We start from the raw sequence: 14240 nt of genomic DNA on the forward strand, positions 1-14240 counted from the left end.
TGGAGTTTATTTCACTTAGCGTTAGCATCATTCGGAATTGAAGCCGTGTTTTAGAAAGTAACTACTAGCTCATGAAGAGGTTTTATCTTTTTGTATCTCCGAAACTATGCTCCGAAAAAATACTTAGGACGGGTCTCACACAAACGCGATAGGGTTGTTCCTTGGTGGGTGAAACCCGAAATTTCGGCATTTCTCCCGAGGTGCGCCACCAGCCCGGGAAAAGGTTTATGCGGGGAATAGTGGCGCTCCTTAGGGCTGAAAGTGTCTCGGAGCTCAGTACGGAGATCGCCGCATGACAAGGTTGCGTTATGCCAAGGAGAGAGCTTAACGTCTGACCTTCTTATGTTCGGTTTGTCTCATAGAATGTTCTTTTCTGCGTCTTTTTAGGTCCCTTGAAGATTTAACGACGATGTGGTAGCGCTCGGAATAGGGAGTTGTATGCTACTGTTTTCTTGGCGCCGAGGTTTGTACGCAGTACCCTCTGTCCTGCTCTTCTTCGATCCCAACCTTCAGCTCCGCTTCTCGCATCACCAATTCCATCGTCGTCGATGTATCTCTACATTCCCCCTAGTGTTCCATCTTTAAGAGGCTCAGGTTAATCTCTCTGAGCTTTGTATCCTGAAAAGCTACCTATATCTTGGCGCGGTGCCAAGACTGCAATGGAGGTTACTTCCTACCGTCTTTCCAAGGCTCTCGTGGTTCCTCTCTTCTTTGAGTTTACTAAGCGCATTCTTCATCAAGAAGTATGCGAGGCAAAATCACGCACGGCCCAATTTCAGCGGTCAGATAAGGGGTCCCTACCTAAGTCACATATTGCATCACTACCTGTCACTCGCAAAACCTAATTTTTTACAATGTTCCTGGCCAAGGAGACTTTTATTTTAAACAAAAAACACTAAATACATCTCTCAAAAATTTTCAATCCACCAATAACCGATCTTCCAGAGATCTCCCTTCATCCCCGCCTAAAAATACATACTCAACTTAAGAAGGAGGAGCACCCATACCACCAGTTGGGGCACCACCCGCTCCAGTACCAGTTCCGGTTCCAGTTCCGCTGCCGCTTCCAGTACTCTTGTTCGCCGTGAGGTCCAAACCGATGGAGATGGCTCCCAACAAACCGTCAGAAAGTGCGGATCCGAGCTTCTTAATAGTGACGACATCGGAATAGCCGGCGGTGACCGAAGCCTGTTCCGTGAAGACACGGTCCACAGAGTTGAGTGTGATGGCGACGGTGTTGGTGTTGTACGGCGAGGTCGCTTCGACTTCACTGATGAGGGTCTGCTCGAAGAAGACCTGGCCGATGTGAGGAATCGTGCCGCCGCTGTAGGTACCAGCGGAGCTGATGGAGCCGCCGATGTGTGCAATGAGATGGAGATGGGTTGCACGTCTTTTTAATGGGTTAGTCAATGGTAGCGAATATTTAGGAGCGAGTGGAAGCATACCCTCCGTAGTGACCGGGGAACTTGGTGAGCACCTGAACGATACCATCCTCATCGGATTCAACAAGACCACGGAGTTGAGTCTCTCCCTAAATAATTTCTATAGTTAGCGCAAGGTTTAAAGAGATTATGAGATTAGAGGAGAACTAACCAAGGTGTTCTCAGCAGAGAAGCCAGAGTAAACACCGGTGGAGTTGCAAGACCAGAAGTCAAGCATGACATTGGGAATCACTTCGCAAGTACTGACGTCAAAGACCTGGACATCAAGGAGCATGTCGACACCAGGCTCATCCTCACGGATATCATCTCTGATCAACTCGCCCGACAAATCTACCTCATGTTAGTATCGATAACAAGCAACAATGTGGAAACCCAAGGGTTTTGTTTACAGTAGGGGCCAATCTCCTCTTCGGGAGCCAAAACACAAGTTGGGATAGCGCCGTTGAATGGGTCCACGGTGGTCGCTGCAGCAACTGCGGTGGCAGTAGCGGCACGCTTTTGGTTCTGCTTCTGGTAGCGTTTGACGAAAGCATCGCGCTTGATCTTGCGCCTGTTCTCGACATTGCGTGACTTGAGCTTGTTCTGGCAGGCCTCGAGGGAACGGCGGGCGTTAGCAACGTGAACGTTGCGGGCTTCAATGCCAGCCTCGGTTTCTGCAGCGCCGTGGCCGAGGGCTACGGAAGCAAGGGCGAGAATGCCGGTGACGAGGATCGATGGGTTGACCATTTTGAGAGAATGAGTGTCCGAATGTGGGATGTATGAGAGGAGTGAAGCTGAAGATGAAGCTGATGCTGATGTTGATGGTGATTGAGGGCTGGAGAGATGGCCCTTATATACCTATCGAGATGGAGGCATACTCGGGGTTTTTCTTGCTCCTTGCTCAATTATTCTTCAGATCACTGCGTGTATCCCTATCCACCTCACCAGGAAACATCTGCCACCAAAGGATATCCCCACCAGGATCTCATCTAGATCCCCTAGCTGAGTAAAACATGCAAACTCCTCTGTGCCCATGTAGCAAGAAAGTTGATGGTTGGTATACATTAAGCTTTACCAAGAAGAGCTAAAGCTTCCAGGGTGCTTCCCCCAGCTGCTGCCAACATCATACATTGAATAGATCCGCCGGGACGAAGGTTCTGATTATCCGCTGTGGGGTGGTGCTACTACTTTCTTCGAAATAGAGACCATGGACCGGTGGTAACGTCGCTCGGAGATGTCCTATCCCGGTAGATAATGGACACATATGTCAAGCATTTCTTTGGGTATGCACTAGCAATGGTCCGAATTTTCAAACCTACATGTATATACATGTAGTTATCGTACCTAAAAAAATCCATGTGTATCCGTGTTATTAGGCTTTTAATTATGTCTAAACAACAGTTATTAACCTATTTTCAGAGTTCTGCATGGAGCGTAAACATACTATCAACGCTGGACAGCAGCCATTCCCTTACACCGTCAGTCCAGGGAGCGAAACGAAGAACGAGTTCGCGCACGTAATCCGGCGTTTTGCTCAGATCTTAGTTTCGTCTAGATTGCAAAAGTTCTGGCAAATGGCCATCTGTCCAATCAGCACGTCGTTGTTTTCAGACTGTATGTCATTGTTGCTCAACATACTACGGAGCTGCAGGGAAAGGCAACATCCGAGAACACGCGGCGCCAAGATATGCTTAAATTTGTTTTATCCCCTGGTAAGCAAGGTGTAGATCGCAGCCCTTCCCCACAACCATGTTCTGAGCGCCTGTCAGTGACATACATGTATGTACTCTAGTGACATAAAGACTTTTCGGCTCTGCATCCGCTGCAACTACCGTACATGTATTTTACCATCACCACCACCACCACCACCCCAGATTCAGTCATGGCTTTTGAAATCACTCTTACGCGTCCACACTCTACTCTGTATGAAGAGCCCCAGCAGGCGATAATAGAGGAGAGAAAGGATACATATTCTTCACATGTCATGGCTATGAGGCGAGATTACCTTTGCGTGAAATATTACTGGTTGGTTTAGCCACTCTACACGCTCTGCAATGCTCGTTAGGACTGTTTCAGGCACAAGGCCCAAGATATATATTGATTGCGTTCCGATCGGGAATGCAAGGGCCACAAAAGCTTACGCGTCTTGGCCCCATGGCAGGCACCCATCCAACCACAGCGCTCAATTATTCATCCAAAGAATCCAGACATTTGACTCCTAATCACTTTTGACTCCACGCAGCCTTGGAAGAAAAAGGCTTACTTATCCCTGACGCGATGCAGGGATAGAGAGTTGACATCTGGCATAGGCTGGCTGGAGTGAATCCCTAGCTTCCTCGGCCAGACTTGGTCTGCAGCATCACTCGCTCTCTCCCCTATAGTCAAGATATCACATCGTCATAATGCCACTCTCCTCTGGGAAAATACGGTGAATATCATGATCATCACTCTAGGGAGTGTTGAAAAATTCGTGCTGAAATCAACTTTGTTATCGATACTACGTACCCAGGACCAGGCCACATATCAATCTACCGGGTAAATATTATTCCTGGACTATATGAACGGTCAATAGGTATGTACCCAGGGTATGGCTATCATATAATAAAACTCAGCCTTGTTATGCGATCAGCTCACAACCGAATTTAGTTCACTAGAATCAAAAAGTTCCTGCAATCTATACTTCATGGGAATAAATGTGGATAGGCGGGCCGGATTATCACCGGAAGGCCATTGTTAGATGTGCGAGTGATGGTACATGACTGTGGCCTGTAACCTTGGCATTCGAGAAGTATTTCATTTGTACGAACGCTGCATGAGGGGCATGATGGTTGTGATTACCTGGGATATATAAAATGAGAGCGATAGGCATACCAACAGCCATAATAAATCCAGGAAACACTGGTTATGTTTCACACTATAGTATAGTTAACGAAGAAATCTATTATGACATGGAGATGTTGCGTGGCGTTGATTTCCCATAGGTGGTATATATGGCCAATTAACCTTGATAATGAACTATCGCAATAGCCAGGGGTCATGTCAATACACCGGCTTTCCACCGATTGGTGCTAAGAAATCAATCGTTTTGTAGGAACTCTTATCCTTCCTGCCAAGGAGGGGGCGATCTGGTATACAGGTATCACGAAAGCATAGAAACCGTTACTAGGAAACGAATCACAGGTTTACAAGAACTGTAATAAATATTAATGAAGTTTTGTCCGTTCTGGATCTATTGTCTTCGCTTTGATTAGCAAGATTGGTGGCAAAGTACACGTATCTCAATTTACTATGGCCACGAAGCGCAACGCTGGGAAGGGAAATATCTCATCTACATAAAATAAGCAGCAGGACATACCATCGGCCTAACCACCGGCCTAACCGCCGGTTACCAGCAGAATTCAATTGGGTACGCCGTGCATGCTTAGCTCCGGCCGAGCGATCGAAATCCATGACCATCGTGATCGTTCTATCAATCATGGTTTATCACTCTTATTTGCCTCTCGTCACCGACCGTACTACCTGGCTTCGGCGGTGAGTATCTATTTCACCGAGAAAGCACCTGATTCTGTTGATGGATAGTCTTTTCAGGCCGGGGAGATTTTTTCTAGCAAAATGCTTTAGTGCAGAGACGGGGAACAGCAACTTGAACGCCGTTCTATACAACTGACAGTTGATATACGGTTTTGGAAACCGGGTGAGGGTGATGGATGTCTAGACCGCCTAGTTTCTTTGCTGACTTGAACACAAATCACTAAACACTTTAATTATGGTTTTTTATGGAGCTTAAATCAAATTCATTGTTACTTGATTATCACATAATTAATTGGCAGATGGACAGACACAAGTAAGTCTATGTCTATTGTAAATACCTCGAGTATCAGTCTTTTATCGAACACAGAAAATGTCACGGTTTACCCTAGTAAGTCCGGTTAATCTTGGGAAATATACACTTAACACTATTATCGTTTTGCGAGCGTAACAGCCTCTCTCGATCTCGGTACTCCTCGAAGGTTTCCTGCCATCAAGTCATTTCCCCGCCAAGGCCCATCTATTATTCCCTGCCAAGGCCTTTATCCGAACCCCATTCCGTCCCCACAATCTACATGTACCTGTGTACATCCATAATCTCGGACTTCGCCGAGGCTGGTTTACCGAAGGGAGCCGTGGTTAGAGTAGAGTAGCGCACTTTGTACCTACGGTTTCAGCGAGGGTGGGGGAATTGGGGTCCCCAATTAATAGGGTCCTATTATGGCTAGCCAGTGGAAATGAGGCGCTTGCCCTCTTTGGGAACGGAAAAGTAGCTTTGTGATGGGTTGGTCATTTGCAACAGGCTCATGCATGCAGGGGGAGGATGGTAACCGCCCACTCTCCTGCCTGTATTGGAATCGGTATTACTCTGGCTGTAGAGGCCGATGAAGAGGAGGAGGAGAAGAAGGAGGCGGCGAGAGTTGTTTGAGGTGGGTATTTTCTCCTTTAGCGAAGGACGGGGCCGAGGTGGTGATGGTTCTCTAGTGTGGTGCGGCTGAGCTTTGTGAGGAGAGAAGGCGAGATTGTGCTTGTGAAAGAGTGCTTTTATGCCCGATATTTTCTTTTTACTGGCTTTGGCTGCCTTTTCTTAACTTCACCCCTGTTTGGGATGTTCTTTGTTCTCTCCTGAACTTTTCTTCCCTCATACATCGAAAGCGGAACTATTCCTCTGATGTCTTATGCTCAGAATTTCCAATGGTACTAACCACGGTAATAAGGTCATCATGTATTGAATAGTGGTTGCGGCGGCTGTTTTTCAGGTCATTGCTACGTGCCGGGGTATACGGTGCATATTATTCTAGACAACCCTTTCTCTTTTTTCTCTTTCCTCGGATAAATATGGTATTAGAGTTAGCTTTTGCGCTTGAACTTCCTATAGGTATTGGTTTTGGATATATAAGATGATATGTGATACTATGCGTGCACCATACATATTCTAAACACAGTCCGGAGACTCGAGTGCGTTTAAGGGTGTGATCGCAAGGCAAGAAGAATAGGAATAGTACTCGAATTCAAATGGGGATCACAGAAAATGCAGTGCACTAACTAGTTTGCTGTTTCCCACTTAATGAGTGAGCCCATGGTTGGATCGTGTAAGCACAAATCTTTAGACACGGCCTGGCCAGAAGAAATATCCGTTCTGGTTGAATATCATTTGATTTAATAAAATCCCTTACTCCCAACGGTAGGAGGTTATTTCCATGGTTTAGGGCCTGTTTGAGAGCGGCCCGAAGCAAGGTTATTGGGGTTTAAAACTTTGTTCTAGTAAACCCCCGTCCCGAGAAAATGAGTTGTGTTTGGCATACCACTTTGCGCATCTGGGAAACAACAAGTTGATTTCTTAAAAAGAGAGTTTTTAAAAATTAACCACGCTCTGGCCTGGTTTTCCACCGTAGCTGCAGTAATCATAACTCCCAACTCATCGCACTGATAGCCATCAACAACACAGCCTCTATAAGATTTCACAAATTTCTCTCAAGTCTGTTACTCCTAAACGGCACATTATTTTGAAACACCCTGTTAAAATTCCCCCGTTCTCCCCCTACTAACTAAATCCAAACAAAATATTATCAATCAATCAATCTCCATGAGAAATGAAAGGTAGAATTGATTATAGAAGCTTTTTCTTTTATTTCCGGAGGGCGATACTTGAAAATTACCGTTTAGTGGCTTTGAAGGAAGGATCTGCATGGTTCAAGATCTCATATTCTACCACAATATCCTCCATATCTGGGGGTGTATCTTCTTCGAGGAGGTATGTAGCAGGATTCCTTTTCACCCCCGCCCTCTTGGCGACCTGAAGTGCTGGCAGGGCCGATGATGAGTCTCCTTGTGGTAGGTTGACGGCTGGCCTTGTTGTCCCCGAGACTTCTTCTACCCGCGTTGTTCCAGCACCTAAGGATAACTTTTCTTGTGGCCTGCAGGCAGCATAATCTGTTTCCACAGGAACCCTAACTTTCACCTGTAGAGCTATAAGCCTCGATGATAACTCTTCTTTTGATGCCCTGAGAGATGGATGCGCATCATCCAAGATCTCATCTTCCACAACGAGAGTTTCCATGTCCAGAACTGAGTCCTCCTGCGATAAACATGGAATAGCACCAATATCTCCTATAATACCCTCTGACTGAGCACTTGCAGAAACCGAGGATGACTCTTCTTGAGGTGCCCTGGAAATAGGGTCCACAACCGAGATCTCCTTCCATCCTGTAATATTTTTCAGTTTAGAGTTCATATTCCTCCCTATCGATAGTATAGCCAAGTTCTCACTGTTCAAGCTCTCTGCATTTTTTGTAGGAGCTTGTGCAAGCTTCGGAACTAGTGCTGCTACTGTGTGTGAAGCGCTGGAACTTGGAACGGCTGGGATATTTCCTCTATTTACACAAACTACAAGAGATGGGACTGAACGGGGTCCCGAGGATGGAAGAACTGCAGCGGCTGAGGTGGTTTTCGTCCCCAGTAAAGTTGTAGAGTTTCCGGGGTCCTCTTTCGTAGCTAGTCTCATGCGAGCCAACTCTTGAAGGAAGTATTGATCTACCAAGAGGGCTTCCGCAGCTTTGCGGCCTGCAGACCTGTTCTCAAGCGGTGGTTAGCATGTCACTTGAGAAATATTTAGTTGGAGAAATGTACTCTTCACTTATCTCCCATGCATGCCCTACAATCTTCTGACGTCCCCGCCACAGTAATATAACCTGTATATGTACGTCTTTATCTCTACGTTCCGCCGCATGCCGATCTTCAAGACGTGAATAAATTAACTTGGCGTCAATTTCATTCACGAGCCTGTCAAGTGCTTTCTTTGCGGAAAAAGGTAGAGGGGCTGCCTTGATATTGTCAACGACAATCTGCTCAAGGGCCTTGAGTTCTTTAACGACTTTACTCTCCCTTCCTTCACGTTTTTCATCTTCCGAATCCGAGATAATAATGGGATTGGCTTTATCCTGCCCCAGACGTATATTGCTGGATTGGTGTGGTAGCGGTTGTAATGGCGGACTCCCGTAATCAAGATCAATGGTTTCCTTTGCGGCTTGTTGGGCAACTCTGCACCTCAATTGAAATACCCGTTGTTTCTCATCTGCCTTTTTTGCATTCCTTAAAGCCACCATACTCTGTTTTTCCTCCATCTCTTCCGACTCTGCCTCAGCCAAAGCCAAAGCCACGGCTTTGCGTTGGGCAGTCTTTACAGCCATTTCTACCTTTTCTCTCTCGGTCTTCTCAGACCTTACATTGGCTAAAACCACAGTGTCGGCTTTGAGCTGGGCAATCTTTATAGCACTTTCCACCTCTCTCTCATTTTTCTCGGATTTTGCTTTTACTGATGCCTCCCTTTTGAGCCGGGAAGCCTTCGCAGCCCTTTCCGCCTCCTCTCTCTCGAGCTTCTCCGATTCGAATCTAGCTAAGGCCTCGGGCACGAGCTGGGCAATCTTCGTTTCTGCCTCTTCCCTTTCGATCTTCTCGGATTCTGCTTTAGCAAAGGCCTCTAATTCGAGCTGAGCAGCTTCGGCAGCCCTTTCCACCTTTTCTCTTTCGATCTTCTCTGATTCGAATTTTGCTAAGGCCTCGGACACGAGTCGGGCAACCTTCGCCTCTACCTCTTTTCTTTCGATCTTCTCGATTTTTTCTTTACCTAAGGCCTCCCTTTTGAGCCGGGAAGCCTTCGCAGCCCTTTCCGCCTCGGACACGAGTTGGGAAACCTTCGTTTCTGCCTTTTGCCTTTCGATCTTCTCGGATTGTTCTTTAGCTAAGGCCTCTAATTCGAGCTGAGCAGCTTCGGCAGCCTTTTTTTCCCTCTTTTCCCCCTCCCCCTTCTCGTGTCGCACTTGCCCTTGAGTGAAGAACCCGGATTTAGCCTGGTCAGTCTTCGTAACCTGAGCAGCCTCTTCAACCGTTTCTCTCTCGATTTTCCCTGATTGTGCTTTAGCTGAGGCTAAGGTCAAGGCCTCGGATTTGAGGGGCGGAGCCTGAGCAGCCTCTTCTACTCTTTCTCGCTCGATTATCTCATATTGTAACATTTTGGCTTGAGTGGAAGCCCTGAATCCGATCTCAGCAGCCATTATGGCTAGTCTCGCTTCTTTCTCTGATTGACGTCGAATATCGCCGGCCGTAAATTGGGTATTCTGCCTAAACTCCAAGTGATATTGAAGCTTCTCTGATAAATAGGCGTAGGTCTCGTCTTTCCATACCTCATCTCCCATTGATAACAAGATAGGCTGGTACAACTTCTCCAGCCAACTCGTCAACACCTCGAAAGCACCATGTGGATTGGAAATCGCCACTGTTGCGACATACGCCCTGAATATGTCTGCCATCTCTTTGCTACCTGGGGCATCTGTGAGTGAGTTCTGTATCTTAAACTCTTCCTCTAGTCCATACCTGACTGCAAATTTGGTGAAAACCTTATCGGTGAGCAGACAATGGCGTAGCTTCCCTAATTGGACTTCCTCGAGGTTTTTGTTCCGGAAGATTATTCTTGACATTAAAAGGTGAATCCATGAGCTACCAAGCCAGCTGAGACGTTTATGATCGGGGGAAGGCCCTTGGGAGTCCTTGGTGCAAAACACTTTGGTGCAGAGGTTTCTATCCGTGATCGATGGGAGAAGGGGAGGCCATTTAATCTGTGAAGAATCATCATGGGCGGAGATACTAGATGTCTCGTCGTACTCCTCAGCTAAATTCTCAGATGGATTTTCATCGCCCTCTTCAGACAGGGATCCCGAGGCCTTGCAACCTCTGATCTCAGTTTGAGGTTGCACCATCAACTTAACTTTTTTGCACACTTCCTGTCCTTCTCTTTTATCATCGCCTAAAAACATGTACTTCTTTCCATCAAATTTACCGACCCAGCTGAATTCCCCGCCATCCACTCTGGTCTTGAGGATTCGAAGAAAGGCTTCTTTCTCTCCTCCGATACACCTTTGGGTATTTGGTACCTCTGACTCTGCGCTAAGAAGCTTACACAGTGCTTTACCAAACTTGTCGAATGCAAGTAGTAGCTTCTTCTCATCCTTGGTAGTGTGATCTGAAGGCCCAGGGTCGTGAGAGTCGGAGTAAGGTCGTTTCTTGGATTGTCCAATGTTGAATTTCATATTCTATGGTTCTCGTTGGGAAGCCGGCGAGGTGATTGCCGTGTTGTTGTTAGAAGCGGTTGAGTTGTGGGGTGTCGTAACGCAGCGGAGTGGCCCACCAATTCTGTGACCGACCTTGAGCGGCACTGGGGTAGAGAGCTCCTTCATGTACAAAGGCCCCGCGCCCCGATTAATTCCTATGGACCCTTAAAGATATAGCTATTATCTTATCTTCTTGAAGCAGTTATATATCAACGCATAAAAAAGCGAAAACTTAGAAACAAAACGAAAATTTGTTTTTCCGTGAAATGAATCATATGGTATCACTCGCTATAGCCTTGTCTTTAAATTTCCTGTTTTTTTTTGTTTTTGTTTTTTTAATTCATTAATCTTAAATTTCCTGTTCATGTTATTTACATAAAACTTCCGAGATAGGAGTTTAATTTATGCACTGTTGTTTTATATCTAGGGGTAACCATAGTGGATCTTTTGGATATCCAATCCGTTATGCCGAGGGATATATGGCTACGTATATTTGTATGAAGCCTCTAAATCTACATATTATACACATACGTATAGGTGTAACTTGGGGATACTTGTCTTTTATCGAACGTATGCAACAGATCGGACGTATCCTACTGATTTATGAACGGACTACTCAGCTGAGTCATATGCACATGCTTTTGCATAAATTCCTCCTAACTACATGTATCCGCTAGACATACCCGCGTTCCCTACACAGCTAGCGTCTGTGAAACCATCATTTAGGTTCAGGCATTATAATGTATGAAGATCTTTTTATTTTAACCCCGTCTCACTCCTAAAGAACCTAACCTTCGTTCATAATTCCTCCACCTGTTCGTGTGTGCTCTTTAAATCTTCTCTGCTATCGCATTCATAGGCCCGGTTGCTTGAAGGAGATGGATTATATTATTTAAACATACATACATGTATTTATGCCTTCATTACCTCTAGCAGCTAAGATCCTTGGGGTAGCTCTGCATAAATAGTTTCGCTCCCCCTTCCATTTGAAATTGCCTTTCCATTTTATTGACAAATGTTGACGTACTTCTTCCCGTATTTCTAAAGGATATGCTGCATGAGCTGCCCGTCATCTAAACTTGATGCGGGGATATTGATCCAAGCGAAGCCATTTCTAAAATTCGGCATTCTCTCCATTCCAGTCATCCCAAGAAAATCCCTCGCCCTTCTCTTCTTCTTCTTCCTCCTCTTCTTCTTCTTCCCACCAACTATTCGATACCTCTTTCTTCATAGATCGTAGGCGCGATTGAAGGATCTCTGGAATATCAGGGATTCTCGAACTGGTTGAGGCTGTATTTTGAGATATTCTTCCACGACCTTTGAGAATGGTGAGTCAATCGCCGGTCAGCATGTGCACCTAGTTTGTGGGTCATATCCCACTTACCTAACATAATCCCATGATGGCCCGATCTCTCCACGTACGGTATATTAGACACCCTTCTCCGCAAGTTTTCCAGGTCGCACTGGTAGTGATAATCCTTCTCAGCAACATAGTTATATTTTTGTCCGGTCTCCTCCTTCAAACCCTCATTAGCGCCATATTTCATTATCAGGAGGTCAACCATATCCAAGAGTTTGTGTTTGAACGCCACAAATAAGGCCGTCCGCCCTCTAGAATCCCTCACGTTCACATCCCCCTTCCTAGTTGCTAACAACGTTTCGATAACGCCCAGATGCCTATACTCAACCGCAAAATGTAGGAGTGGCACACCTTCCATGAAGTACTCCTCCTTCGACGTCAGAGCTGCCTCTAGGTTTTGATTGAGAACTTTCATGGAATCATTTAGTTGTCGACTGTTCTTCTTCTTGAGCTCCGACTTCCAGCGAGAAATAGCATAGTGCAGCGGTTTGGCGTTATGGTCATCGATGGCGTTGACGTTGGCGCCGGCATTGAGGAGGAGTTTAGTGAGAGCAGGACTACGTTTGGAATTTCCAAGATGGAGAGGTGTACGATTAAACCAGTCTCGCTGATTAATATCAACACTCTCGTGACCGATTGCCATGAATACAAGGCGCGTATTTTCGCTTTCGATCGCCCAGTGAAGTACACGGCACCACTTCCCACCCCGATTACAGTTGAGTGCCAGGCGCCCTCCCTCTCCGATGATGTACTTTACCGCTCCTTCGGCGACGCTGGTGTCGGAACATGGCACTAACATATTCGGCCTATTGGTGGGGGAGTTGTGGAAGTAGCAGAAATCGATAGTAGGCGAACAGCCTTCAAGGACTATCTTTTCGTCACTGACAAGGGCGCCGATAAAGATTTTTTCCATGCAGGAACATGTTCGGGTAACATCTGTCGCGCGAGACTCGACAACGTGCGATTCCAGAGACAACTGATATTCCAATAAGTTGGGTCTCGCTGGGAGGAAGTTGGTTGTGGGGGAGCGTTCTTCCCCGGCTGTGTTCATTTTTTGGAAGACTTCTGAATGTGTGGAAGTAGCGGATACAGATGCCGAAGGGTTTTGTCGTTCGTGAAGGATGTTTGGGCGGTGAAGATGGTTGTGTGGGGTTCGAAGGTTGATCGATGTGTGGTGTGTGTTGAAGAAGTTGGGAAGGTGCATATGTGCCGGATTCAAGAGAATTACGGCCCAGACGTTTAACGAGGATTTGATACAACAGGATGCCGCTGAGGTCTGTTAATCATTCTTTTTATATACGTGCAGTTACTAATTGAAATTTTAGTATTTCCCCTCAATATTCCCGGAAACAATTTTCCTATGTTATTAACTAAGGCAGTGGATGTAAATTACTTTCCCCAAGTTTGATCAATAAATAACTTAACAGCGGAAGGGGCTTCCCGAGATTGGTGGGGCATGGAGCCTACTATAAACGCGAGTGATAATCTGTGATTAAGGCAAAACCAACCTAGTTCTACTTAAACTTTTATCAAGGAGGCCGTAACTTGATCCATTTGGGAATATTTAATGAGAGAGGAAACAATCCACACGCGATCCACACAATTTACTATTGATATATAACAAGACATGTGGGCAGCTAGCCACTAACTGTGTGAGGTAAATCGCTGATTTAGGGTTCAATACCGGTACGTTTAGTGTCGAAAAAAGGAAAGCACTCGTGCTTGGGCAACGACTAATGGTCCTTGGAATTTACCTACACACATACGGTATATATTATATATGTTGTGATATAGCTCGAGTTAAAAAAACCATCGTACTAGAATGCGCATGCGACCTCTGCTCACAACAAAACCATAGCTACATGTACCCCAACACAACGATGCGTCTAGAAATTATTCGAGAGGCTAAATGTGACTCTCGGGCTCAGTGTAAATTTGATACCTTGATTGCAAAATGCCAAGATCTTAAACACATTCAAGATTTTGAGAAGGTCTTCGGGATTCCACCAACAACAATTGGCTTCGGTCATAACCTATTCCAGTTTTGTTGATTCTCATCTTGCAGAAGAAATATTGAATGATTTTGTTGTGTTACTTGGTAGTGTCGGAAATGAGCTCTGCTTTGTGGTCTTGGTAAAAAAGTCAAAGTTGAGAGAGAGACTGAAAAAGTTTCAACTCAAACTCTTTCAAGTATCCATCCTAGAGTTCGAAAATATTCAAAGCAAGTACCAAGACCCACCTGCATATATAGCCAGTCGTCCTCTTGCCCAACATCCTCTATAACATCTACCACTCACCCAATTACCTTACACCAGCAGCCCTCAC

At 45.8% G+C, this 14240-nt stretch overlaps 3 protein-coding genes across 3 annotated transcripts; all 3 read right to left on the reverse strand.

The window, feature by feature from the left end:
* Positions 1–984: 984 nt before the first annotated feature.
* H6S33_007628 (uncharacterized protein) lies at positions 985–2168 on the reverse strand (the record flags this gene model as incomplete). Its single annotated transcript, XM_044839293.1, has 4 exons — positions 985–1390; positions 1446–1531; positions 1594–1772; positions 1832–2168. 4 exons carry the CDS (start codon positions 2166–2168, stop codon positions 985–987), a joined length of 1008 nt encoding a protein of 335 aa, XP_044688501.1.
* Positions 2169–7104: 4936 nt separating this feature from the next.
* Positions 7105–10534, reverse strand: H6S33_007629 (uncharacterized protein; the record flags this gene model as incomplete). The annotated part of the gene is made up of 2 exons (XM_044839294.1): positions 7105–8020; positions 8079–10534. The coding sequence occupies 2 exons, from the start codon at positions 10532–10534 to the stop codon at positions 7105–7107; spliced, it is 3372 nt and encodes a 1123-aa protein (XP_044688502.1).
* Positions 10535–11669: 1135 nt separating this feature from the next.
* Positions 11670–12966, reverse strand: H6S33_007630 (uncharacterized protein; the record flags this gene model as incomplete). Its single annotated transcript, XM_044839295.1, has 2 exons — positions 11670–11872; positions 11940–12966. The coding sequence occupies 2 exons, from the start codon at positions 12964–12966 to the stop codon at positions 11670–11672; spliced, it is 1230 nt and encodes a 409-aa protein (XP_044688503.1).
* Positions 12967–14240: the final 1274 nt, after the last annotated feature.

The sequence above is a fragment of the Morchella sextelata genome, assembly GCF_020137385.1.
Source record: "Morchella sextelata strain SCLS chromosome Unknown scls_24, whole genome shotgun sequence".
Classification (NCBI taxonomy): Eukaryota; Fungi; Ascomycota; class Pezizomycetes; order Pezizales; family Morchellaceae; genus Morchella; species Morchella sextelata.